Below are 23,822 nucleotides of genomic sequence, written 5' to 3'. Positions count from 1 at the left end.
CTGAACCTGTACTTCTGAGCAGTTGTCATTTTACGTACTCTTTTGGTTTGGTGGGAAGCTGGGAGAGGGAAGATGACTGATAATTGTTCTGTTTCCCTTTGAGCTGACAGAGCATGGGAGCAGGAAGGGAGGGAGTTCCACATGGCGTGCTGGGGACCCCAGGAGAGACAAACTCAGGAGGCCACTATTCTTTATTGAAGTACACTTGATTTACAATGTTGTGTGAGTTCCCAGTGTGCAGCAAGGTGATTCACTTATATGTATATATTCTTTTTCAGATTCTTTTCCATTGTGGGTTTGTGTTATATAGTAGGACCTGGTTGTTTATCTGTTTTATTTATAGTAGTGTGTATCTGCTAATTCCAAACTCTGAATTTATCCCTCCTCCCCACCTTTCTGCTTGCTGCTGCTGCTGCTAAGTCGCTTCAGTCGTGTCCGACCCTGTGCGACCCCAGAGACGGCAGCCCACCAGGCTCCCCCGTCCCTGGGATTCTCCAGGCAAGAACACTGGAGTGGGTTGCCATTTCCTTCTCCAATGCATGAAAGTGAAAAGTGAAAGTGAAGTCGCTCAGTCGTGTCCGACTGTTAGCGACCCCATGGACTGTAGCCTACTAGGCTCCTCCGTCCATGGGATTTTCCAGGCAAGAGTACTGGAGTGGGGTGCCATTGCCTTCTCCAACCTTTCCCCTTAGGTAACCATAAATTTGTTTTTTATGTCTGTGAGTCTGTTTTTGTTTTGTAAATAAATTAATTTGTATTATTAATTTTAGATTCCACATATAATTGATATCATATGATATTTGTCTTGGTATGACTTTCTTCTCTTAGGGTGATAATCTCAACATCCATCCATGTTGCTGCAAATGACATTCTTTCTTTTTTATGGATGAGTAATATTCCGTTGTGTGTGTGTGTGAGTGTCTCCATCTACTTTATCCATTAATCTGTTGATGGACATTTGTTTCCATGTCTTGGCTGTTGTAAACAGTGCAGCCATGAACACGTGGTGCTTGTATCTTTTCAAATTAGAGTTCTCTTTAGAAGGCCACTTTTAAGCCATGTAAAGCTGCTGTAAGTTTTCTGGGACCTGGCAGGAGTTGGGGGAGCATCAGCAGCTGCAGATACACCATCAGCCTCAGTCAGGCTGGGCTCACTGAGTAAGGGTGGGGAGTGGATATGGTGTCATCACTGAAAGCACGGGGTCTGGAGCTCAGACATTCCTGACCAAGTCTTAGCTGTCCACTGCTTGACAGAGGTGGGGTCTTGGTCAAAGTCTTTAACCTCTGGGTGCCTCAGTTTTGCCTTCTATAAGAAAGAGGATAAAGTTACCTACGTCATTTGGGTATTTTGAAGGTGAAATGAGTTAATATATACAGTGTTAATCTGCTATGCAGCGATCGTGTGCAACGGTGGCTGGCGCTTGGTCGATGCTGAGCGAGTGTAAGGTGGCGCTGCTGTGATCTGGCCCACCTGCCCGTGGGCAGCAGCTGTCCTGCTGCCCGGAGAGGCCTCTCAGGGTCCAGATTTTCTCCGTCTCTGAAGGTCCCGTTCCTTCTCAGAGGAGCCTCCCTGCCCATCTGATTTGAAGTAGCCGTTCTTGTCACAGCCCCTTTCTCTCCACCGTCAGAGCACTTTTCATGGTTATTCCCCCGACTCTGTGCCGCCTCGCTGAAGCGCTCTGCTTCCCGCAGCCTGTGGGCACCGTCCTGGCGGTCTGCGGGTTCGCCAGGGCCTGCGGTGCCTTGTGTGTGGACTCATTAGAGTGTTGGGTGAGCGACTTCATGAAGCCGCCTTCTTCGTCAGTGCCCGTCGCTTTGCTTTGCTGGTCCACGTGCTTGGCAACTTGCTGGCTTGGTTCCAGTGGCTTTCCACCAGTGAGGTGTAGCCAGTGGCCAAGAACTCCTGCCGAGGAGTCAGACGAACTGTGGTTCCGTTCTTGGCTGACTGCCTGCTGACCGTGGATGGAGGGAAAGTTATCTCCCTGCTCTGAGCCTCAACTTCCTCAGCTGTCAGTGGTGAGAATGCTCCTCAGGGGAAAGCTCGGGTGGGAAGGTAAAGTCTGACTCCTTATAAGTTCTTAGTACAGTTCCTGGCATGCTCACTGAGCAGGTACCACTGAAGGTGACTGGCATCATCCTGTTCCTAATGACGCAGCCGTCCACTTGTCATTGCAGCGCTGGTAATAGCTGCCTCAAAATGCCCCTGCCCCCACCTGCAGTAGAATACCATCTGTATCAGCAGGGATCACAGAGGGGAAATGTTCATTAATGATTTGGTTGAACTCCAAGGAATTGTTCAGGGCCTCAGATTGTTCACCTTTGAAAAGAGAGGGTGGCAGGTGTGTGGGTACGTGCTTTTTTAATAGTGTTCATGCATTTGTAGGTAGGGCTTCCCCTGTGGCTCAGCTGGTAAAGAATCTGCCTGCAATGTGGGAGACCTGGGTTCGATGCCTGGGTTGGGAAGATCCCCTGAGACGGGAAAGGCTACCCACTCCAGTATTCTGGCCTGGAGAATTCCATGGACTGTAAAGTCCATGGGGGTCACAAAGAGATGGACACGACTGAGTGACTTTAACATGCATTGGTAGGTAACTGCAGGTTAAGGGGATTGACAACTGTGTCCGTTTAGAAGGTTTCAGCTACTGGAGGAGGGCTGTGCAGGTAGGGTGGGGATTCAGAAGCAGAGCTGCCAGCACCTGGGGGCCCAGGTCTCTGTTTTCAACAGGTGCAAGGAGTCAGGGACAGTGGAGGAGGCTGGGGGAGCTTCAGGGAAAGAGATTTTCCAGAGAGAATGTTGCTGTCATTTAACACTCAAGTCCTAAATAATGTGGGCTTTTGTTATCCTCAGAACAGATTAGCTTTCTGGTTCTATGTGAGGCTTTCCTGAGAAGAAGAGGAAAAGAGGGTCAGAAAACCTGTACGGGGATGTAAAGAAGGAGATTAGGTCCCAGGGGATGGTGCATTCAAAGTCTCAGGGGGTGTCTGGGGGCTAGATTTCCTCTGAGCGCCTCGTGGGCATTTTGGTCTTTCAGAAAAAGCAGTTGCTTCTCTAAACCTGGGAAAAAAACCAAAAAACTGTTTTTGTTTTTTTTTTTTACAAAGTGCGTAAACTGTGGAAGAAAAAAATGTATTTAAAAGCACTCTTGTCACCTGAAGTTTTGTACTTCTCAGAGCAGTTCCACTCATCTTGCAGTGCTTTGTGATTGATGTTCAGGACACTTTACTTTCTCATCACACCTCATTCCTTTTAATTCTCCCAACAACCTTGCGGGAAGCTCTTATTATTACCATTACTATTTCTGTTTAACGGATGGGGACAGGGAGGCACAGAGAGGTTAGGCAACTTGCCCAGGGTCACGTATATACAAAGTGGAAGAGCCAATAGTTTTTTTCCTGCATGTCAGGCTAGTAATGATCCTGCTAATACTGCTCATTGTTGGCATTGGGTTAACTTAAGTAGAAATGACTGTCAAGTCACCCAGTAGCTTTCTGGATAGGACCAGAGGTGGAAGCAGTGGCCTTTCTGTCCCCCATAAAGCCAACTGTGACTGAATCCTCCAGTAACCAGTAACCAGGAGGGAAGAAAACCAGCTGCTCTCCCAGTGTGGCCCCAAGTAGCCGTGTAGACACTGCACCCTTGCTGACTAAAGGCTTTTTGAGCCGCTCTCCCCTGCGTGGCATCTCCCTGACTCAGGACTTACCTCAGCAGGTGGACTCTCCTAGGGAGGAGCTGACTACCCTCAGGACGTCTATTCTGCTGGGTGGGGACACATTGTCTTTAGCTACTACCCAGGTTTGCATTCACTGGAGGATATGCAAGGTGAAGTGACCTTCACCCTGGAATGCTAAACACCTTATCTGTATATTCTCTACGGTTGCCCTAGGTGGTAGGTGCCGTTATTTCCCTCTTGCTAGGCAAGTCATCTGAGGCCCAAAGAGATGTAGTAACTTGATCAAGAACACACAACTCCTTAGAAGATTTAAACCGGATAGTCTTGCTCCATAGCCTCTATTCTTAAATACTATACTAAGCTCATTTGATGAGTGTGAGCCATCCATTCATCCACCCATTTATTCCTAAACTCACCTCTCTGCCTGCCTTTTTCACCCATCCCCCATCCATCTAGTCATTTGTCCATTTATATATCTTTCCATCACCTGCCCATCTCACTATCCTCCCATCTGTTTATCTCTCCATCCATCCATCTATTCATCCATCCCACTATCCACCCATCTGTTCATTCATTCATTCAAGCATCCATTTTTCCATCCATCCCATTATCCACCCATCTGTTCATTCATGCATTCAACCATCCATCCATCCACCTACCTACCAACGATTGTATTGGCTGTTTGTCTAGCATGGTTTTTCTGCTTCATCCTGGGGAAGAAGTTTCTCCATCCTGGAGGTCAAGCACATGCTTTCTGAAGCTGGAGACCTCCATGCCCACACATTTGTGGCCTTAACTCATAGCCCTTAGACATATCTGGGCTTCCTCCTGACACTCCTAGGCTGGCCTTCTCCAAAATGCTGCTCTTTCCAGCAGTGGCATTCTGCTTGTGTGCTTTCCTCCCTCTGTAAACTTGCAGAGGGTTTCCCCTTCAAAGTCCTGCTGCTGCTGCTGCTAAGTCGCTTCAGTCGTGTCCTACTCTTAGCGACCCCATGGACTGCACCCTACCAGGCTCCTCCGTCCATGGGATTTTCCAGGCAAGAGTACTGGAGTGGGGTGCCATTGCTTTCTCCGCTTCAAAATCCTACAAATGTGCAAAGCTGCAGGCTCCTCCACAAACACTCCCAACTTTCTGCAACATTATCACAAATGAATACCCAGCTACCCCATTCCTTGACTCAGAGATTGAAAGTTTGATTAGTTTGGCATGATTTTACGTTTTCAAGCTATTATAGAGTTTGTGTGATACTTCTAAAAATTATATAATCAATCCAAAACAGATGTTCAGAGCGCATTTTAGAAGGCAACAAATTTTAATAGAAATAGGCCAATTTGATTTGAGATGAATCAATTAAGGAAACAATTTAAATTGTCTATGAAGAAGCAGTATTATAAAAAGGCAATATGGTCTAGCTGTTAAGATATTTATTAAGTGCAAAGCAATGAAAGTCATTTAATTATTTTGCATAGCTTCTGTTATACCCAGATATTGGGAGACAAGTTCACTTTTCAGAAATTTTCACTTCTTATTATGGAAAAATTTAAACATAAAAATTCTAATATACAAACATAAACAGTTGAAAATGAACCCATGTTTACCTATTACCCATCTTTAACAGTTACCAGCTCTAAGTGTAACCACTTTTCCCCCTCTCATATTGTTGGGTTTTTTTTTTTTTTTCTATGAGTTTCAAGAGCATATCCTTTACTTATTACTTTCATTGGGTCAAAGTTCCATCCTAGAAAATTACGTTGACACTGAAATGTAATAAACATTTGAATGTAATAGTTTACTTTTCCTTTGAAATTTAGCTCTTTTTTTGGTAGAGCAATGGAAATTTTCATTCTTGTTTTTTTAGTTAAAAAATTTCAAACCTATAGTAAAGTTGAGAGAGTAATAAATAAACCCTTGTATACTCTTCACCTCGTTCACCAGTTATGAGCCTTGGGACTGGCATTTTCTAAGTGTGCTTTCCCATGATAATACTTGAAGACAGAGATTCCCTTACCTTTGACGGTACGCAGATAGTAGTACATGACTTAAAAACCAGATCTACATTCGAATCTTACTTCCACCATCCCTAGCCCTGCATTGTAGGTCGGTTGCCTCATACTTAATTCCTCATTTATCAAATGGATTAGTAATAATGTACATTCTGGGGGGTTATGCAAGGTATATACCGTCACCTTGCTTGGCAGTTGTACCTGTAATGTTGCAGCTAGGGGGGCCAACTAGGGGGACATTGGGCGTCACTGATTCCAAGCAGTTTTGGTCAATATGGAAGATTTTTATAGTTGAGAGATTTGGTATGGCCTAGTGATTAAGAAGGCAATGGCACCCCACTCTAGTACTCTTGCCTGGAAAATCCATGGACTGAGGAGCCTGGAAGGCTGCAGTCCATGGGGTCACTGAGGGTTGGACACGACTGAGCGACTTCACTTTCACTTTTCACTTTCATGCATTGGAGAAGGAAATGGCAACCCACTCCAGTGTTCTTGCCTGGAGAATCCCAGGGACGGGGGAGCCTGGTGGGCTGCCGTCTATGGGGTCGCAGAGTCGGACACTACTGAAGTGACTTAGCAGCAGTAGCTGCAGTGAGTGAGAAAATAAATCTGGGCTGAGAGTGGTTCATATCCCAGTTCTGCTCTTACCAGTTTGGAACTTAGTTGACTGACTTAATCTCTCAGCCTCTTTTCCTCTCTGTAAAGTGGGGATAGGAGGAACACAGCATTGGGTTATTGTCCGGAGAAAATGAAGTGAAAGCATCCGTGCCCAGCAGTTAGTAGCATCTGCCTCCTCACACATGCCCAGAAAACATTACTAATCATTAGTATTATGATAAGTAAGGACACGTTAGCAGAGTGGGTGGAAAAGCCACACCAAATTGGTCTTTAAAAGTCTGATTACACTTTTGTGCCACAGAAAGAATAAAGACCTTCTGCGAACACTCACAATGTGATTTTGAGCTAGGGTAAGCCTTGGGGACTTCCTGGGTGGTCCAGTGGTCAAGACTTTGCCTTCCAATTCAGGGGGTGCCGGTTCGATCCCTGCCTGGGAGTTGAGATCTCACATGTCTCAGGGCCAAAAAAAAAAAAGAAAACATAAAACAGAAGCAATATTGTAACAAATTCAATGAAGATTTTAAAAATGGTCCACACCCAATCTTTAAAAAAGAAAAAGAGTAAGCCTTGGACCAACAGGTAGAGGCAACCAGCCAGGCGTGACATCATGCAGTTGTCATGGGAAACAACCACGTGTGTGCCTTTGGTTCCCTTCAGCGATCTCCTGAAATAAACCAGCCTCGAAGGCTCCTGGGAGGGTCAACCTCCTGGCCCCTGTAGCCAGGACAGACACCTCTGTCCTTGTGTTGTCCTTGTGACCTGGCAATGATTTGATTTTTATTTTTTCCTTCTCTCTCTCTTTCCTGATTCTCCTCCCGCATCCCAGGTCGAAAGGATTGTAGACAAGAGGAAGAACAAGAAGGGAAAATGGGAGTACCTGATCCGGTGGAAAGGCTACGGGAGCACGGAGGACACTTGGGAGCCCGAGCACCACCTGCTGCACTGTGAGGAGTTCATCGATGAGTTCAACGGGCTGCACCTGGCTAAGGACAAGAGGCTCAAGTCGGGGAAGCAGCCCGGCGCCTCCAAGCTCCTGCGGGACGGCCGAGGACCCTCGGTCGAGAAGCTCCCCCACAGGCCCTCGGACGCCAGCAAGAGCAAAGGGACTTCCCACAAACGGAAGCGGGTCAACCCTTCCCTGTCCAAGCCCAAGAAAGGCTATTCGGCCAAGCCCCCCGCAGGCGGGGACCGGGCCGCCAAGACGGTGTCTTACAGGACTACCCCCAGTGGCCTGCAAATCATGCCGCTGAAAAAGGCGCAGAACGGCATGGAGAATGGGGACGCCGGCTCCGAGAAGGACGAGAGGCCCTTTGGAGATGGGTCCCACCAGCCCGACCTGGATCTGAACGACGTGGGCGAGCAGGACCTGGGCGACTGCGACGGGAGCCCTGCGGCGCTGGCGGAGAATGGGCTGGGTACGTGGCTGCTCTTCCTCTCGGATGGGGCTTTGCGGGCAGCCTGGGGAAACACAGGGCCCCTGCCCTGGCTCTCTCACCTGGGGCCCTGCGGGCTCAATCCCTTGCCCACACCAGTCCCGGACGCCTATGTAGGTGGGGGAGGCCAAGCTACTGATGCTCCGGCTAAGGCCAGTCCCAGGTCCACCATCCCCAGCTGCCCTCGGGGACACCCGAGGCCATGGTAACCACTCTGGAGGCCCTGCCCTGAGGGCAGCTCAGAGTCCCTAACCCCCAGGACCTGAGATTCGTGTCCCCGGGGGCCAGTGTCTCTCTGGGGCTCACACGCCTCCCAGGGCCCTTGCTTTCAATCTCGTTGTGAACCCAGCACCATAGCCCAGAGACGTGGAGTCTGGGCCGGGGGCTGCTCCTCTTTCTCAGACCCAGTTTGGACTTGGAATTCCCCAAACTGGCCCTTCAGCTGGAGCTCCCTGCCCCCATCTCTCGCTAACACACATGATCAGCTCCCTGGTCTGTATTAGGTCCCAGAGGCTGCCTGGACACCTGCCCCCCAGGCTCCTTTGGCTTGGTGCCTACTTGCCCGCTCTTGCAAGTCACCCAGCAAAGATGCTGGAATCCCCCCTCCCTCTGACCAAGGCCCCACAGGCACAACAGGGGAAAGAGGAGACAGTGACCCAGGTTTTTCAAGCTCTCGAGTCTGACTTTCCCTCCGTAGTCAGATGGTTTCCTGACTGAGTCCTCAGCGGCCACGTCTTCCAGGTGGGCAGTCTGCACCTGTTAGCTGCCTTGCTTCATTTCTCAGATACCTGTGCGGTGAATTTTTCTCTTTAGCCACCAGGACTCCAGGCCTTCGGACGTCAGGAAATCCTGCAACGGGTGTGGACGGCCTGTGCCCAACACAGTAGGGCCTTCCGATGCCCCGGGTGGAACTGGAGTGCGTGTGGGCAGAGGGTGTCAAGAGGCAGGTGGGGCGGGCTAGGAGAGTTCCCGGAAGGATGGGGTGACAAGGCACGTTACAGGGATAGTGATGTCAGAGTTCAGGGCGCTCAGGGTGTGCGTGGCTGGGAAGAGCATCCCCTGGGGGGAATCCGAGCAATCCGCTTTTGAGGTCCCTGTTTCTCCAGAGAGAGGAATTTCACCCAAACGGGATTGATTTAGCAGTCTCTGCCCCAGATTGACTCACGTTTCCGTCTGGGGATCCCTGATGCTGACATGACTCTGCCTGCTAGCATATGGAAAAACTGTTTGTTTTAAAAAATCCATCTCTCAGGGAGGAGTGGGCTCGTGTGAATGAGGCCTGGCACAAACACCGGTGTTTGACGTTCCCGTGACAGTCGCCAGCAGTGGAGGGATTCCCCGTCTGGGGCAGGGGAGCCTTGGCGGCTCCTCGGCTGGAGGCCCAGGGGCTTGGCGGTGACTGCGGGCGCCCTGGCTGGTAGCAGCACCCCGCCCACCTGCCCTGCTCAGGAGGGGGCCGCCCTTAGAGCGGGGTGAGGGACCAGTGTCAGGGAGGGCCGTATGCTGACTCCAGCCGCCAGACCACAGGGTGGAGGGACACCAGGCCTGTGGAGGTTGTGATAAAGGCTTGCTTTTCCTTCAGCGCCCCTTTCCAGAGGCGGCGTGGCTACCAGCTGTGTGCACTCCGTCCTCGGGTCTGGTCGATACCACCTGATTGAGGATGGGGCACGGTTCCCCGCCACCGGGGGAGACAGATGAGGACAAGCCTGCCGGCCCTGCTGGAGGCCTTGTTGACATTGAGTGCCTCTCTGGACCTTTCTTGTTTCTGATTTCTTCTTGGCCTTATTTATTCCCAGTGTTGAACATTCTGTACTCCACTTGGGCCCACGCCTGCGTAGAGAGGAGGAAGTGCCTTTCTCTTGTTTGGCTGTGAGTGTCCCCAAAAGGTCCTTTGGCTTAATCGCATCCTATAATATTGGTGTCCTTCAGGTTCTCGTAAGGCTAGGGCAGTGGTCCTCAAAGTCGTGTGTAAGATTCCCTGGCACTTTCTTAAAAGGCAGGTCCCATAGCGTCTGATTTCCTAAGTCTGGGGTGGAGCCCAGAAGGTGGGTTTTTAACAAGCACCTCCTGGTGGCTCTCCTGCATTTTGGGGACCTGCTCTGTGGTAAAATGGGGTGGCAGTTACGTTTTGCATCAGCTGTCAATTTACGTTTTTTCTGTTCTTCGAAAGAGTTGGTCACTATGCTAGGTGCTTGGAGGTAAGGCATAAAAGCATAGGTTAGGGCTGTGCCTTTTGAAACTTGGAGGCTGCTCTCCAGTGAGTTGAAACTGGGTGTCTCTAGGTCGTTGTTGAGAAGACTCCCGAGGCTGACACGCTGGTAGGAATAGCGTGCTTGTTAGAGACGGTGCGCCTTTCTGCACCTGGGTTGACGTCTTCTGTGGTCAGTGGGGCGATAAATGCCCAAGCCCTGGTCAGCCTTTAACACTCTCGTTAGAGACAGCATCATATCCAGGTCTTGGAGTAACTGGGAAGAGGAAAAGACAGAATCCTCACCAGAGAGAGAGAGAGAAAATGCGAGGTTTGGAGTTCTTGAAGAAGACCCGAGACAGGAGGTTGTGTGGTTCCAGAACTTTCCAGCTGGGGGTCAGAGGTATAGTCAAGCAACACACGATTCCACTTATGTTTTCAGCCGGAGGGAAGCCTTGGTACAGCCAGTGTCCATGCCCGCACGGACCCTGAATGTTCTTCTTCCCTCTTTTCCCCAGCCCCGCCTTCTCTGACCACATCCACCACTGACCCAGAACCCCAGGGGCACAAAGAGGAGGCAACAGGGTTTTCAGCACAGAGGGCCCTCATATTTGCCTGGCAGAAGATGGGGAGATCCTGGCCACGCTTTCCCAGCATTTGTTTTGGGGGAGGGCTGTTGCTTTTTATATGATTTCAACTTCTCTTTGGTGAATTAAGGTTCTGCATACAGAAAAGCAACTTATGTAACATGTTACTCATTTACTGCTGACTTCCCCGATCTGAGCTGTGGGAACAAGTGCTAAATTGGGGCTCTAGCGGGTGGTGCTTTGGTTTCAGACAGCAGTTTCTCCAGCAATGTTTGGAAGTGCATGCAGGGGCCCAGGACGGCTTTTGCTTCTGATTCTTTTCCCGTAATGACAAATGGCTCTGTGGTCCAGATACCATCTGCCTCAGTGTCCCTTTGGGAGCTTGTTAAAAATGGTCTCTACGTCCATCAATGAATCTCAGGGGGCGGAGTGTGGATTGTGTCTTTTAAACGCTTAAAATTTTCACAGCCATGGTGTATACAGCAGTTCTCACGGAAGCGTTTGGTTGTAATGATGAATGGTTCATAGTCCATGTCCTTTGTTGGTAGATTCAGAATTACTCCTTGAATTTTAAGCTTGTAAGTAGGAATGTGATTTAGTTCTTTAAAGGTTTAAAACCTGAAATAACTTCTCCTTCTTGCTCATACACTCTCTACCAGGCATCTCTCTCTTCTTCGCTCTCTCTTTTTTTCTAAAACAAACCTGTTTCATCCATACGGAAGAGCTGTTGGATTAGTGAACTCCCCCTGTAGTCTGGTCCAGAATTGGTTAGCACAGTTTCATCAAAATACGCCAAAGCATCAATTGTGTCTGATTCTTTGAGACCCCATGGACTGTAGCCTACCAGGCTCCTCCTCGTTGCCAGGCTTTTCCAGGCAGGAATACTGGAGTGGGTAGCAATCCCCTTCTCCAGGGGATCTTCCTGACCAGGGATTGAACCCCAGTCTCCTGCATTGCAGGCAGATTCTTTACCACCTAAGCCACCAGGGAAGCCCAAAGCATTAATACTTGACAGATTCAGATGAGCCTTTAACCTGTGGACACATCCCTGACTCAGAGCCAACTCTGAGCCCCAAACACAACACACAGGTGCCTGGTGTTCCCCCAGTTTCCGTGAAGCTGATGAGTTTTCGCTGTCGACGCTGACCCTGTGGCCCCGTGTTCACGTTTCTCTGAATTTTGGGCATCACCGTCCTCGCGTCCTGATGACTGTCTTTTGGAGCACAGGCACTGTGTCTCAGACGCCGCCTGATTCAGTGTTTTCAGAACTGTTCCCATCATTGAATGAGTCATCCCACACAAACGCACAACATTTGCCGTCTCTCCTCCATTGATCTTGTAAAATTATCTCAGCTTTCACTTCTATCGTGTTTGTTTATCTCTCCCTACTCACTCTCTCACCACGATTATCGTTTTTCCTTTTATTGATCCTCGTGGAGTAACTGTGCTTTAAAAGCACTTCAGAACTAAGCACGGACAGGGGAGGTGCCCGGTGACTTTCAAGAACCCTGGGCCCTCAGGTGTGGAGCTGGCATCAGGATCCACTGGAGGGCATGTTAAAACACGATTACGGCGCCTACCCCTACTGACTCAGCCGCTGTGGCAGAGAGCCTGAGACTCTGCATTTCTAGCAAGTTCACAGATGCTGTGGCTGGCTCACGGACTCTGCTTTCAGAACCACTGGTCTGGACGAGTAAGCACCGAGACGATTAGGAACGCCAGCTGGTGGTACGGGGGAGCTGAAGCACTTTTGCTCTGGATCTTGAGTTTGCCTTTGTGAGAATTCACAAGGTGAAAGTTTGTGGAACAAAGTTGTTGAGTCAAAAGTCTTACCATGTGGGAACTTCCCTGTCAGGCCTCGGAGTGTACGAAGTCCTTTCTGTGGTCCTTACAGCAGCCCTGAGTGGCAGCTGTGGTTAATCTACCCATTTTTCGTGGGAGGAGACTGAGGCTACAAGTGCTCAGGTTGGCACTAGGAGAGAAATCCAAGCAGGCCGACTCCAGAGCTAGTCCCTAGATCACCGCTCAGCTGGCTCCCAGGCAGGGCAAGGCAGTTCCTGATCACTGATAAAAATATGCCCTGACTGGGGGGCCCTGGAATGTTGGTAGGGCAGAAGCCATTTGGACTCATCCTTGTTGTTTATTGATGGATGGATATAATCCTTCTAAGCCTAAGAAACTGAGGTTAACTATGTGCCATTCAGTTTGAAGAGCTTCCCTGGTAGTTCAGCTGTGAAGAGTCCACCGGCCAATGCCTGAGACGTGGGTTTGATCGCTGAGTCGAGAAGATCCCCTGGAGAAGGAAATGGCAACCCACTCTAGTAGTCTTGCCTGGGAAAGCCGGTGGACAGAGGAGCCTGATGGGCTACAGTGCATGGTGTCACATAGAATTGGACAAATTTAGCAACTAAATAGCAACAACATTCAATTACAAACCCAGGAGCAAGTGGTCAATTTCTTAAAAAAGATACAACTTAAGCAAACAGAAAACCTGAATAAGGGCTGCTGCTGCCGCTGCTAAGTCGCATCAGTCTATAGACGGCAGCCCACCAGGCTCTCCCGTCCCTGGGATTCTCCAGGCAAGAACACTGGAGTGGGTTTCCATTTCCTTCTCCAATGCACGAAAGTGAAAAGTGAAAGTGAAGTCACTCAGTCGTGTCCAACTCTTAGCGACCCCATGGACTGCAGCCTACCAGGCTTAGCTTTTAAATTCCAGTATTAAATCAGTCGTTCCACATCCCTCACAAAAAGAGAGAAGGTGGCACACAGACTCAGGTGGTTTTACAGGCAAGCCTATCCAGTATTCTAGAACAGAAGCATCTCTCCCATACCCAAATGGTTGCAGAGAAAACAGAAAAAGAGGAGACACCCCAGCTCCTTTGATGAGGCCAGCATAACCTGGATTTCCAAACCAGACAAGGAAGGGAGGAACAAGGAAAATTAGAGGCCAGTTTCACTTAAGGATATAGTGATAAAAGTCCTGAATAACGCCCCGCACCCTGGGCTTGTTACGGTTCCCTGATACTTCCTCAAAACTGACTGTTCCAGAAAGTCCTCACTCCATGCTCTGAACTTGACCCCAGTTCATGACCTTTAGAATCACCACCGCTTCTGGAGGTGCCCAGCTTGTCTCCGGAAGAGGTCCCGAGTGTCAGAGGCAGTGGCCCCGAGCCATCTCGGTGAATCACAGGAAATCTGAAGAGGGTGTCCACACGGGGCCTCTTGTGAAGGCAGGTATCCGTTTTCCTGGGCACAGCTGTTCCTTTAACACACTTCAGACACCCATTCCCAGGCCAGCAGACTTTGACCCGCCTTGTTGTTTTTACAAAAGTGGGTCATTTTCCAGACGTATGACAGCCACCAGAGCCTAAGGGATTCTTACATTTTGTCTTTCAAAGCATGGCAAGTGAGCGACTTGTGCGAATGAATGAACTTAAAACCCTTTTATGGGTAATGTGTGCAGACCCGTCCAACTTGGCCACTGCCTCTGAGTGGAAAGTGCCTGACTGTGGTGGAAAATCTGACTGCCGGCTTGACCCACGGCAGATCCAAGGGGGAAATCAACTCTCCTGGTTGGCTCCCCAATCCCGGGTTTGATTTTGGCATCCAGAGGAGACCGATGGAATCTTGACCACTGTCAAGACTTGGAAATCGACTAATCACTTTCACCGCCAGCTCAGATATTGTTTTCCTCTCTCAACCACCTCAAAAAAGCGTCCTTAGGAATTGTTTCCAAGACCTGTTTATCATGGTGAAATAAAGAGTTGGGGTGGGGAGTGGAAGTCCCCCGCCACCCCGCCAGGCACAGGCTGTGAGGGGTACCTTGTCTGCACGTGGTACAATTTGGCTTGCAGACGTTGGTGAAAAGCTAGTCTCCCCCCTCACTGGGTAGACCCCCAGGGACCAGGGCTCCAGCTCCACCCACCCCCCACAGCTGGCCCTACAAAGACCACCCTGATGATGCAGGCCTGGGCTCCACGGCAGTAGAAGCATTACCGTTTGTGTTTGATGAATGCCTGCCATTTAATCCCCTCACTGGCTCCCTGACTTAGCAACTGGACAACATAGCAACATAACAAGCTTAGCTATGATCAGCCTTGCTTTTAGATGGGGAAACTGAGGCGTGGAGGGGTGGAGACATGGAGCGCCAATGGCAGGGGCTGGGTGGGGCCTTAGTGCCAGGTCTGGCAATGCTGAAGCCCTCAGAGGTCTGTGACCCGTTTTTACCAAAAGGCATTACAGGGATTTAGGTTCAAACCAGCAGGCTTCCCCAGGGTCCTAGGGCAGTATTCTGGCCAGCATCCCTGGGCCTTCCTATATGACATCTTCAGTGGTTCCAAAGATGCTGGCTCAGCATTCTAGGGGGATGGAATTGTCAGTCCTGCCACGAGGATTTTCCACTAGGCTTGATTTTTTTTAAAAAAAATTATTGGAGTATAGTTGATTTGCCGTGTTGTGTTAGTATCAGGTATACAGCAAAGTGATTCAGTTATACATATATTCATTCTTTTTCAGGTTCTTTTCCCATATCGGTTGTTACAGAATATTGAATAGAGTTCTCTGTGCTATACAGTAGGTCCTTGTTGGTTATCTGTTTTATTTATTTATTTATTTTGTGACTGGCTTATTTCTTTTCTTTTTTAATATAAATTTATTTATTTTAATTGGAGGCTAATTACTTTACAATATTGTATTGGTTTTGCTATACATCAACATGAATCTGCCACGGGTGTACATGTGTTCCCCATCCTGAACCCCCTGTTTTATATATAGTAGTGTGTGTTTGTTAATCCCAGGCTCCTAATTTATTCCTTCCCTCCACATTTCCCCTTTGGTAACAATAAGTTTGTCTTTGAACTCTGTAAGTCTGTTTCTGTTTTGTAAATAAGTTCATTTATGTCTTTTTTTTTTTAAACCTCTATTCGTTATAGTAAAAGACACACACATACATATTCGCAGCTCTTCTAGGGAATTCCCTCAATTATCAAAGTTCATTTCAGGGCTAGAAGAATTGGCAGCAAATGAAAGTTAACAGTGTCCATCAGCTGATGAAAGGGTAAACAAAACTTCTTATATTCAGACAATGAAATGTTATTTAGTCATAAAAGGGAATGAAGCGCTGACACAGGCTACAACGTAGATGACTCTTGAGAACACGATGCTGAGTGAGAGAAGCCAGTCACAGAAGGCGACTTAGGGTAGGACTCTCTATTTGGTAGGTCCAGAACAGGCAAATCTATAGAGACAGAAAGCAAATTAGTGGTTGCCAGAGGTTGAGGGAATGAAAGGAAGGGGAAATGCCTGCTGATGGGTACAGGGCTTCTTTTGGGGGCAATCCACATGTTCTCAAATTTGATTGTAGTGATGGTTGTGCAACTCAGCAAGTGAATTTAGGAATCACTAAATTGTATACTGTGGACGGGTGAATTTTAGAGTATGTAAATGATGACTCAAAACGGCTAGTGCTGACCGCATGCCTGGGAGCCCTGAGTGCTGTCCGCAGAGACATGCCCCTTTGCCGCCCCAGGAAACTGGGGCTAAAGCACACCTCTCAGGCACATCCAGGTGAGCTGCAGTGCAGCCACAGCGTGACTCCCAGAGCCCAGGTCCCACCTGCGAAAGGCAGGTGCTCTTGGTGGAGCAACAGCCCGTCTGATTTTCCTGTGGCTGCTCTAACATGCTTAGTGGTTTAAAGCAACGCACATTTACACTCTCGGAGTCCTGGACGTCCGGAGTCTACAGTGAACTGGCAGGGCTGTGCTCCTAGGCGGCTCTCGAGGAGGACCGGGTTTCTTGTCTTCTTCGGTTTCCAGAGGTCGCCCGCTCTCCTTGGCCCCTGGCCCCCGGCCCCCCATCCCCCTGCTTCCGCCGTCACGTGTCCTTCTCTGCCTCTCCCGCCTCTCTCTCATAAGGACCCTTGTGGTGATATCGGGTCTGTCCTGTGTGATCTAGGGCGGTCTCCTCTGACAAAGCTCCTTTTGCGACATCAGGTCACGTATCCCGGGGTTCTGGGCGTGAGGATGGGGACATCTTTGGGGGGGTGCTTTATCCAGCAGACCACTCGCACGTAGGAGAGTCTGGAGGGAAGACAGTTGAGACACATGGGTTTATATTCCTGCATGGGCAGAAGCCAGCTGGTAACAAGGAAGCATGACTTTTGTCCTCTGGGTTAGACAGTACGTGTAAATGGAATCATCTGCTTGGTGTGGACTTGTGAACAACTGGCGGGCATTGAACTCGGCTTAAGTTTCTTTGTTGATTTTAGAGATGGAAGGCCAGCTGAGGCTCCCACAGGATAGGAGGCACTTTCCAAATTCCACGATGCCTCTCCACGTGGCACACCTCACGTCCGCGTTTACTGGAGAGGAGCTGACCCAAGCCCTCCACAGGCTGCAGCCTTACTAGTGATAACGATAACAGCAATGGCATCAGTAGCAGACACTTAAGACGTCCTTGCTGGGGTTGGGTGTGGCGCTAAGGACTGTAGGCAGTAGTTCAGCCAGTCCTGACAACTCTGTGGAGTAGCTTGTCGTTTTCATCTCTAGTTTACAGGTGAGGAAACTGAGCCTTTAAGAAGTTAGGACTCCCCAGAGGGTAACATGCCAGAGTCAGAATTCTGACCCCCGCTTTCTGCTTTTTAAAAAAAAACATTTATTTATTTGGCTGCTTTGGATTTTAGCTGCGTTGCACGGAGTCTTTTAACTGTGGCCTGTGAACTCTTGGCTGCAGCATGTGGGATCTAGTTCCCTGACGGGGGACTGAGCTGGGGACCCCTGCCTTGGAGTGTGTGATCTTGGTCACTGGACTACCAGGGAAGTCCCCTGACCCAGCTTTTTACTTTTGAGATTCGGGGCTTTTAAAAACCTCTCTGTCACACTGTCTTGCTGTGGGATATCTAACTTTCTTCCCAGACCCTAATCACACAGTAGGAAAAAGCCTGTTCTGCTCGTGTGTGTGTGTGTGTGTGCATTCAGGTACACACCCCTGTGTGTCTATGTTTGTGTCTGTGTGTATGGAAAGCATTTTGTATGACAGCATTTGCGTCTTGATTTTTCTACTTAACACAGCATATACCTATTTCCATATTGGGCAGGTCTTCATGTTTATAATTGTAGTCATGCCATTTTATATATATAAGAAAATGTACATTTGACCTAGTCTTCTGTCGTTCGACACAGATTGGGTCTAAACTTCCATGGAATCGCAAAGAGTCAGACATGACTGAGCAACTGAACTGAAAACTTCTTTGGTTTTCTCTTGCTTTATTTCTGAATTGTTTTCTTAGAATAAATTCCCAGAGGCACTTATTCTAGGGTTGTACTGGTGATTTTGCCCTTCTCCCCAGCAAACAAAGTAACCAACAAGGTAGTTTTACTTTTGCCATGATCCAACCAGTCCATTCTAAAGGAGATCGGTCCTGGGTGTTCTTTGGAAGGAATGATGCTAAAGCTGAAACTCCAGTACTTTGGCCACCTCATGTGAAGCGTTGACTCATTGGAAAAGACTCTGATGCTGGGAGGGATTGGGGGCAGGAGGAGAAGGGGACGACTGAGGATGAGATGGCTGGATGGCATCACCGACTCAATGGTCGTGAGTCTGAGTGAACTCCGGGAGTTGGTGATGGACAGGGAGGCCTGGCGTGCTGCAATTCGTGGGGTCGCCAAGAGTCGGACACGACTGAGTGACTGAACTGAACTGTCAGCATTATTTGTGGGAACCAGAAAGAGGAACTTCAGTGTCTCTCTGATTTGCATTTCTTAACTCATCACTGAGGCTGAGTCTTTTCTGCACATGCTCATTGAGCCTTTGGGCTTGTCTTCTCTTGTCTTTGAACCTGGGGAGAAGGTACAGAGGGGTGGCAGGCTGGGGAGGAGGTGGGCTTGTGTTGAGGGGAAGACTCAGGGAGACTTCTGAAGGCTGGCGGGGCCAGGGCAGGAGATGCCAGGATACTTGGGAACCCAACCCTAGTTATAGTTACAGGACCAGTTGCTTTGCGGGGGCAGTCATGAATGGAAGGACTGATCCTACTTTTCTGATTTAAGGTTTCCTGATGACTTTCTGATCCTGTATTATGGATGAACTGTCAGAAAAGACCGAAATAGCAAAATCTCCTCCTGGCTTCTATGTCAGCAGACCACCCTCCACTGGGGTCACGCGCCCACTTCTGGATGCCCAGCCCAGCATCCTCCCCAGTGCACTTAGCCCAGATGCCCAGTCTCAGGTGGCCTCCTGCAGTTCTGACTTGGTTCTGGGCTCCCCCTACCCTCTGGTGTCCACGGCTGGGCAGGGCCACTCTCCATGGTCCTCGGCACCTGCAAGTCCTGAGCTGTAAAGGCTTTGTGGGCGGGGGGGTGGTGGCCCCCATCTCGGCCACCCCCTCTCAGGTACTTGGAGGAAACTTTAGGGCATGACCTTGGCCCTGCCTCATCCGGTTTCCCGTCCACGTGGTAGAAAGCAGTATCCACCCTTGTCCCTTCTTGCTCTTTTTCTTGTGGGTATTTATACCTTTCAGAAAATTGATTCCTTCACTGCTGTTTCAGGGTGGTTTTCACCCTGAATGGAGGCCTGGAATGGAGGCCTGTCTAACTGCCGTCCCCAAAATGTCCCCTCCCTTTCCCGCCTGGAGACTTCTTTCCTTCCTCCCTCCTTCCCTCCCTTCCTTCTTAAAGTTAAAAAGTAACTTAGTTCAAAAAATTGAAACACTATGGAAAGTGTAAGCTTTTTAAACATTCAAGTTCCCTCCTTTTTTCCCCCTGAATTCTATTTAGAGGTGACTGATATTCGCATTTCTCTATGGGTCATTCTGGACTACTCTCTCAGCTTATGCAACTTGTATATATATTTATTTATATTTATTACACATTATATGTTGCATGTGTAAAGACGTTCTGTTTGCTCAAAGATCTGTTGAAGGCATGATGAACGAGGATAGTCCCACCTCTGTGGGTGTGTGCACATGTAAGAAACCGGGGCCTCACTGAGAAGGTGGCATCTGGGTAGAGACTGGAGGTGGTGAGAACACTGTGTTTTAAATCTGAAACTCCATCTGTGTCAGGGGAGTGGATGCGCCTCCCCTTTCTGGCTGCCCGGGCTTTCACGGCTTGCAGGGACTTAGCTGGCCTCTCTGATGGGCGTCCAGGCGGCTTCCCGAGACACACACCCTCGCCAGCTCTGGCTGTTGCCAGTCTTCGTCACGCTTTTCCAAGCTCTGCGGTTCTGATTTTAGTCTACAAATGAGAGTGAGCATCTTCTCACGTTCCCAACACTTGTGCTTCCTCCCCTGGGAGGGGCCTGAGCCTCGTCATGCCAAGCAGAGCAGGGGATGATGCTCAGTAGGGTGGGTGGACCAGGCATTCGGCCACGTGGCTGCAGGCAAATCGCTCAGCTTCTCTGGGCCAGAGGCTTCATTCATAAAATGTAGATGTAATCATGCCTCATGGGGTTGTGTAAAGAATAAGGGAATTCATTCATAGAAAGCCTTGAGAATATTAGGTGGCACATGGTAGACATTTGATAAATATTAGCTATGTTATTTCAGTCCTCTGCCCATTTCTCCTGCATGCGTGCATGCTAAATCGCTTCAGTCATGTCTGACTCTTTGCAGCCCCATGGGCTGCAGTCCTCCGGGCTCCTCTGTCCGTGGGATTCTTTAGGCCAGAACACTGGAGTGGGTTGCCATGCCCTCCTCCAGGGGATCTTCCCAACCCAGGGATCGCACCCAAGTCTCTTGCACTGCAGATGGGTTCTTTACCCACTGAGCCACCTGGGAAGCTTTTATTGTTTTAGAGCATTTTATATATTGTATACTCTAATCCCTTGTTATATTTGTTAACTCAACTGTACTCACTGAGTGACTGCTGTATACCAGGAACTGTCGAGTGGCAGTCCCTCATAGCATGATGGAGAGAGACGCAGAAGATATTTAGGGAGTTACAAGCAGGGGTGCCAAAGCCAGCCTGGGAAAGGAGTTAGGAGAGGGCTTCTTGGAGGAGGTGACACGCAAGCTGAGTCTGATAGAATGAGGTGGAATGAGCAAGGAAAAAGGCAGGGCTGCTGGGAGAAGATGACAGCACCCCCAGAAGCATAAAGCCGAGGATCAGCGTGTGGGTATACCACACCACATCACAGAGAAAATTCTGGACAACCCTGCAGGGGAGGCTGAAGCTCCAGGGCTGGCTTAAGAACCAGGTGGCTTGGAGCCTGCAGTGGGAGGGCATCTGGGAGACTTTCTGGAAGGAACGGAGGCATCCCTTTGCGCAGCCCACACTCCGCAGGCCTGCAAAGCCTCCCCAGTCAGGCCCGCCTTGCCTCCTTCCCCACGCGGTCTCTGTGTGCCATGTATGCCTTGGCACCCTCCCCGCCAGCCCTCAGGTGGGCGTTTAACCCACCTGCTCATGCTTCGTGGCTCTGCTCAACAGCAGCCCTCACGCAGAAGCTCCCCCTGACTCCCTGGGTAGGTGAGCTTCCCATCTGCTTGCATACCTAGACCCGCGTTTCCTCATGGACGGCACGGACCTCGAATTCTCGGATAGCCTCTGCCTCCCTCCCTGGGTTGTTGGCTCCAGAGAGCACCGATGGGCTCTGGCTTTGCTCCCACATGTAGATCCAACACCTAGCACTGCTCAGCACCTAGGAGGCGCTTCAGAAAGGCCTGCCGAATGAGGGAGCGAGTGGACAAACGGAGCAGAGAGAAGCAGGGAGCCTCTTCTGCTTGGAGCCGTGGGCCGAGCCCCTGTAGAATCCTCTGTCAGGCTCCCCCATCCCTCGTCTCAGCGGCACTTTCCATCCTGGGCTGTCTCCCGTTTCTCAACATCGCGCTCCCGCAGCGTGGCCCAGAGGACTGCTGATGTGGGCTCTCTTCATCAGCTGAAGGGTTCCCTTTCAGCATCTTGCCTGACAGTTGTTCACATCAGCACCCGCCAACAGCCCTACTGGCTGCACTTCTTTCTCCACCCTTATTATTCACATAGACGCCCAGCTCTTATTGAAGCCCCCGGGCTCAGACCCTGCCCGTCCTCCGTCAAGGGCTCGGCATGATCTTTTACGGCAGAGTGCATTATTTGGGTCACACGTTCTGTGTTTAGTGTAAGTCCTTTGCTGTGGCAGAGAAAACGCAAGCAGACTTCTTAATCGAAGTCCTGTTTCCAGAAAGGACTTTGGGATTTCTCCTTTAAACTTGCCGTGAATTCTGGAGGCAGCAGTGGTGAGGAAGAGACTAGAAAGAGTGAGCAGGGGCTTTGGAGGCACAGGGTCCATGAGTTCAAGCGCAAACTGCCTCTTGTTGAGCCAGTGACTCGAGGCCGGTGCTCGCAGCTTTGGAGCCTTGGCGGTCTTCCCCTCTGTCCACGGGCGATGACAGAGCCCCCTGCAGAGGGTTAGGTGATGGGGCCGCACGCTCAGTGCCGTGGCCGCATGCTCAGTGCCGTGGGTGTTGATTTCTCTTCTGCCCTTTCTCAGTCGGCACGGCCTTCGATGGGGTTTCTTCCTCTGCTCGGAGGCCTGCTTTCCTCCCTGCCGCCACGTGCCCTGCTGCTCGCCCACTGACGCTAGGATCTTCATGGCTCTTCCGTTCATGTCAGCCGGCAGGCAAACTCAAGAGGCCCTACTTCTGAGAGAGGGATGACTGGCCCGCCGCTTGTGTCCTCAGAGTTGGTAGTCGGTAGTCAGCGTCAGCCCTCCCGCCTGCGTCATGGTGACAGTGATCCCAAGCCCTTCCTTCTCTAGCACACTAGCGCTCTGCGGTTTCCCGCTGTCTGCCTGCTTCTGCACGTGGGAGGAAAGTGGGTCCATGCTGAGCCCCCAGAGTCTAAGCAAGGCGTCTTACTACTGTCCTGACTTCCCACCAGTAGCTCCTAGCATCACTTGGTGGCGAGACAGAAACATCTGACCGCAGGAGCAGCTGCGTGTGCCAGGTGTGGGATCGGGTGCCAAGGCCACGGCTGTATGTGAGATGGTTGCTGTCGTCACCCAGCTCGCGTTCTCGTGGGAAGACCTGAGGAAGCAGCTCAGCATGCCAGCTCACAGGACATGGGGGTGTTCTGAGTGAGTGAGGAGCCCGCCGGGGTTAGGAGACGAGAGGAGGGTCTTCCAGGTGGGAGAGCATGGAATCTGAGGCCTGAAGGACCTGTAGAGTGGAGTCAGGCAAAAGGGAGAAGGCAGAGTGTTCTGGACAAGTAGGAACTGCATTTTATTGAGAAGATTTCTAGGAAATAGGTAACAGTGACCTCCGACATCATCAGTCAACTTCATCTATGCTTTCTTCATCCAACGTTTAGTGACTGCTGAGAGCCCTCCCTGCCGAGAGCGGGTCACTCCGTGCCTTGTTCTCCGTGTATATTGATGAGCAAGATGCTCACAGTTAAGGGAAGAAAGCAACCTGATGTGGAAAAGACAAATTGGCGGTTTCCGCTGTTGTTCAGTCGCTAAAGCGTGTCTGACTCTTTGCCACCCCTTGGACTGTAGCACAACAGGCTTTCCTGTCCTCCACTGTCTCCCAGAGTTTGCTCAAGTTCATGCCTATTGAGTCGGTGATGCTATCTAACCTTCTCGCCCTGTTCTCCTTTAGCCTTCAGTCTTTCCCAGCTTCAGGGTCAGTTTCCATACCATGCCAAAAATACCTAATATTTATTTGTTGAGCCCATGCCGTGCACCATGCCCGGTTCTAAGCAGCATGATATGTGGCGACTAATTTAATCTGGGGTGGGGGATGGTCTGTTTCTCTCCTCCTCTTACAGATTGGGCTTCCCTGGTGGCCCAGCTTGTAAAGAATCCTTTACAGATAAGGAAATTGAGGTATGTGGAGAAGTAACTGATCTGTCAGAAGGTGGCTGCCCTAAGCTTCAGATCCAGTTGGTCAGGCTCCAAACCCACGTTCTTTTTTAAATTTTTTGTTGTTTTCTTTAAAAAACACTTTTTGTTATTTTGTGTTATTGTTTATTTTAAAAACTGTAAAATTTTATATTTTAGTTTTTCTTGTTCCAGACCCATGTTCTTAACTTCGGCTCTTCAACTTCCTGAGGGGTGGGGTTGTCTGTAAGCACAGATAATACTTCTTTGTCGAAAACCCATCCCCTTAGCCTTCCGATACCATCATTTTTTCTACAACCCAGTTAAAGAGACGTTTATTTTATGCCCACTGCGTGCTGGGAGCTGGGGATTAGAGATGACAAGCCTGGACTTCCAAAGAACTCATTAATTAAGGAATCAGATGCTCCCAAGTGGCCAGCCACAAAGCCGAGTGTGCCAAGTGCTCAGGAAGGGCCTAGACAGGCCGCCATGGGGCCCCCCAGGGAGTGGCTGTTCTGGGAGGAAGTCAGCTGCCT

General features: G+C 49.8%; 1 protein-coding gene across 1 annotated transcript in view; it reads left to right on the top strand.

Moving 5' to 3' along the window:
* The window catches only part of CDYL2 (chromodomain Y like 2), a 160,691-nt gene that overhangs the window by 100,688 nt on the left and 36,181 nt on the right, over window positions 1–23,822 (top strand). Inside the window, exon 2 of the mRNA XM_052656274.1 lies at window positions 7,119–7,707. Coding sequence (XP_052512234.1) covers window positions 7,119–7,707 — 589 coding nt within the window. The remainder of the gene's footprint in view (window positions 1–7,118; window positions 7,708–23,822) is intronic.

The sequence above is a fragment of the Budorcas taxicolor genome, chromosome 18 (assembly GCF_023091745.1).
Source record: "Budorcas taxicolor isolate Tak-1 chromosome 18, Takin1.1, whole genome shotgun sequence".
NCBI lineage: Eukaryota > Metazoa > Chordata > Mammalia > Artiodactyla > Bovidae > Budorcas > Budorcas taxicolor.
This window is presented reverse-complemented; position numbering and strand designations above follow the sequence as displayed.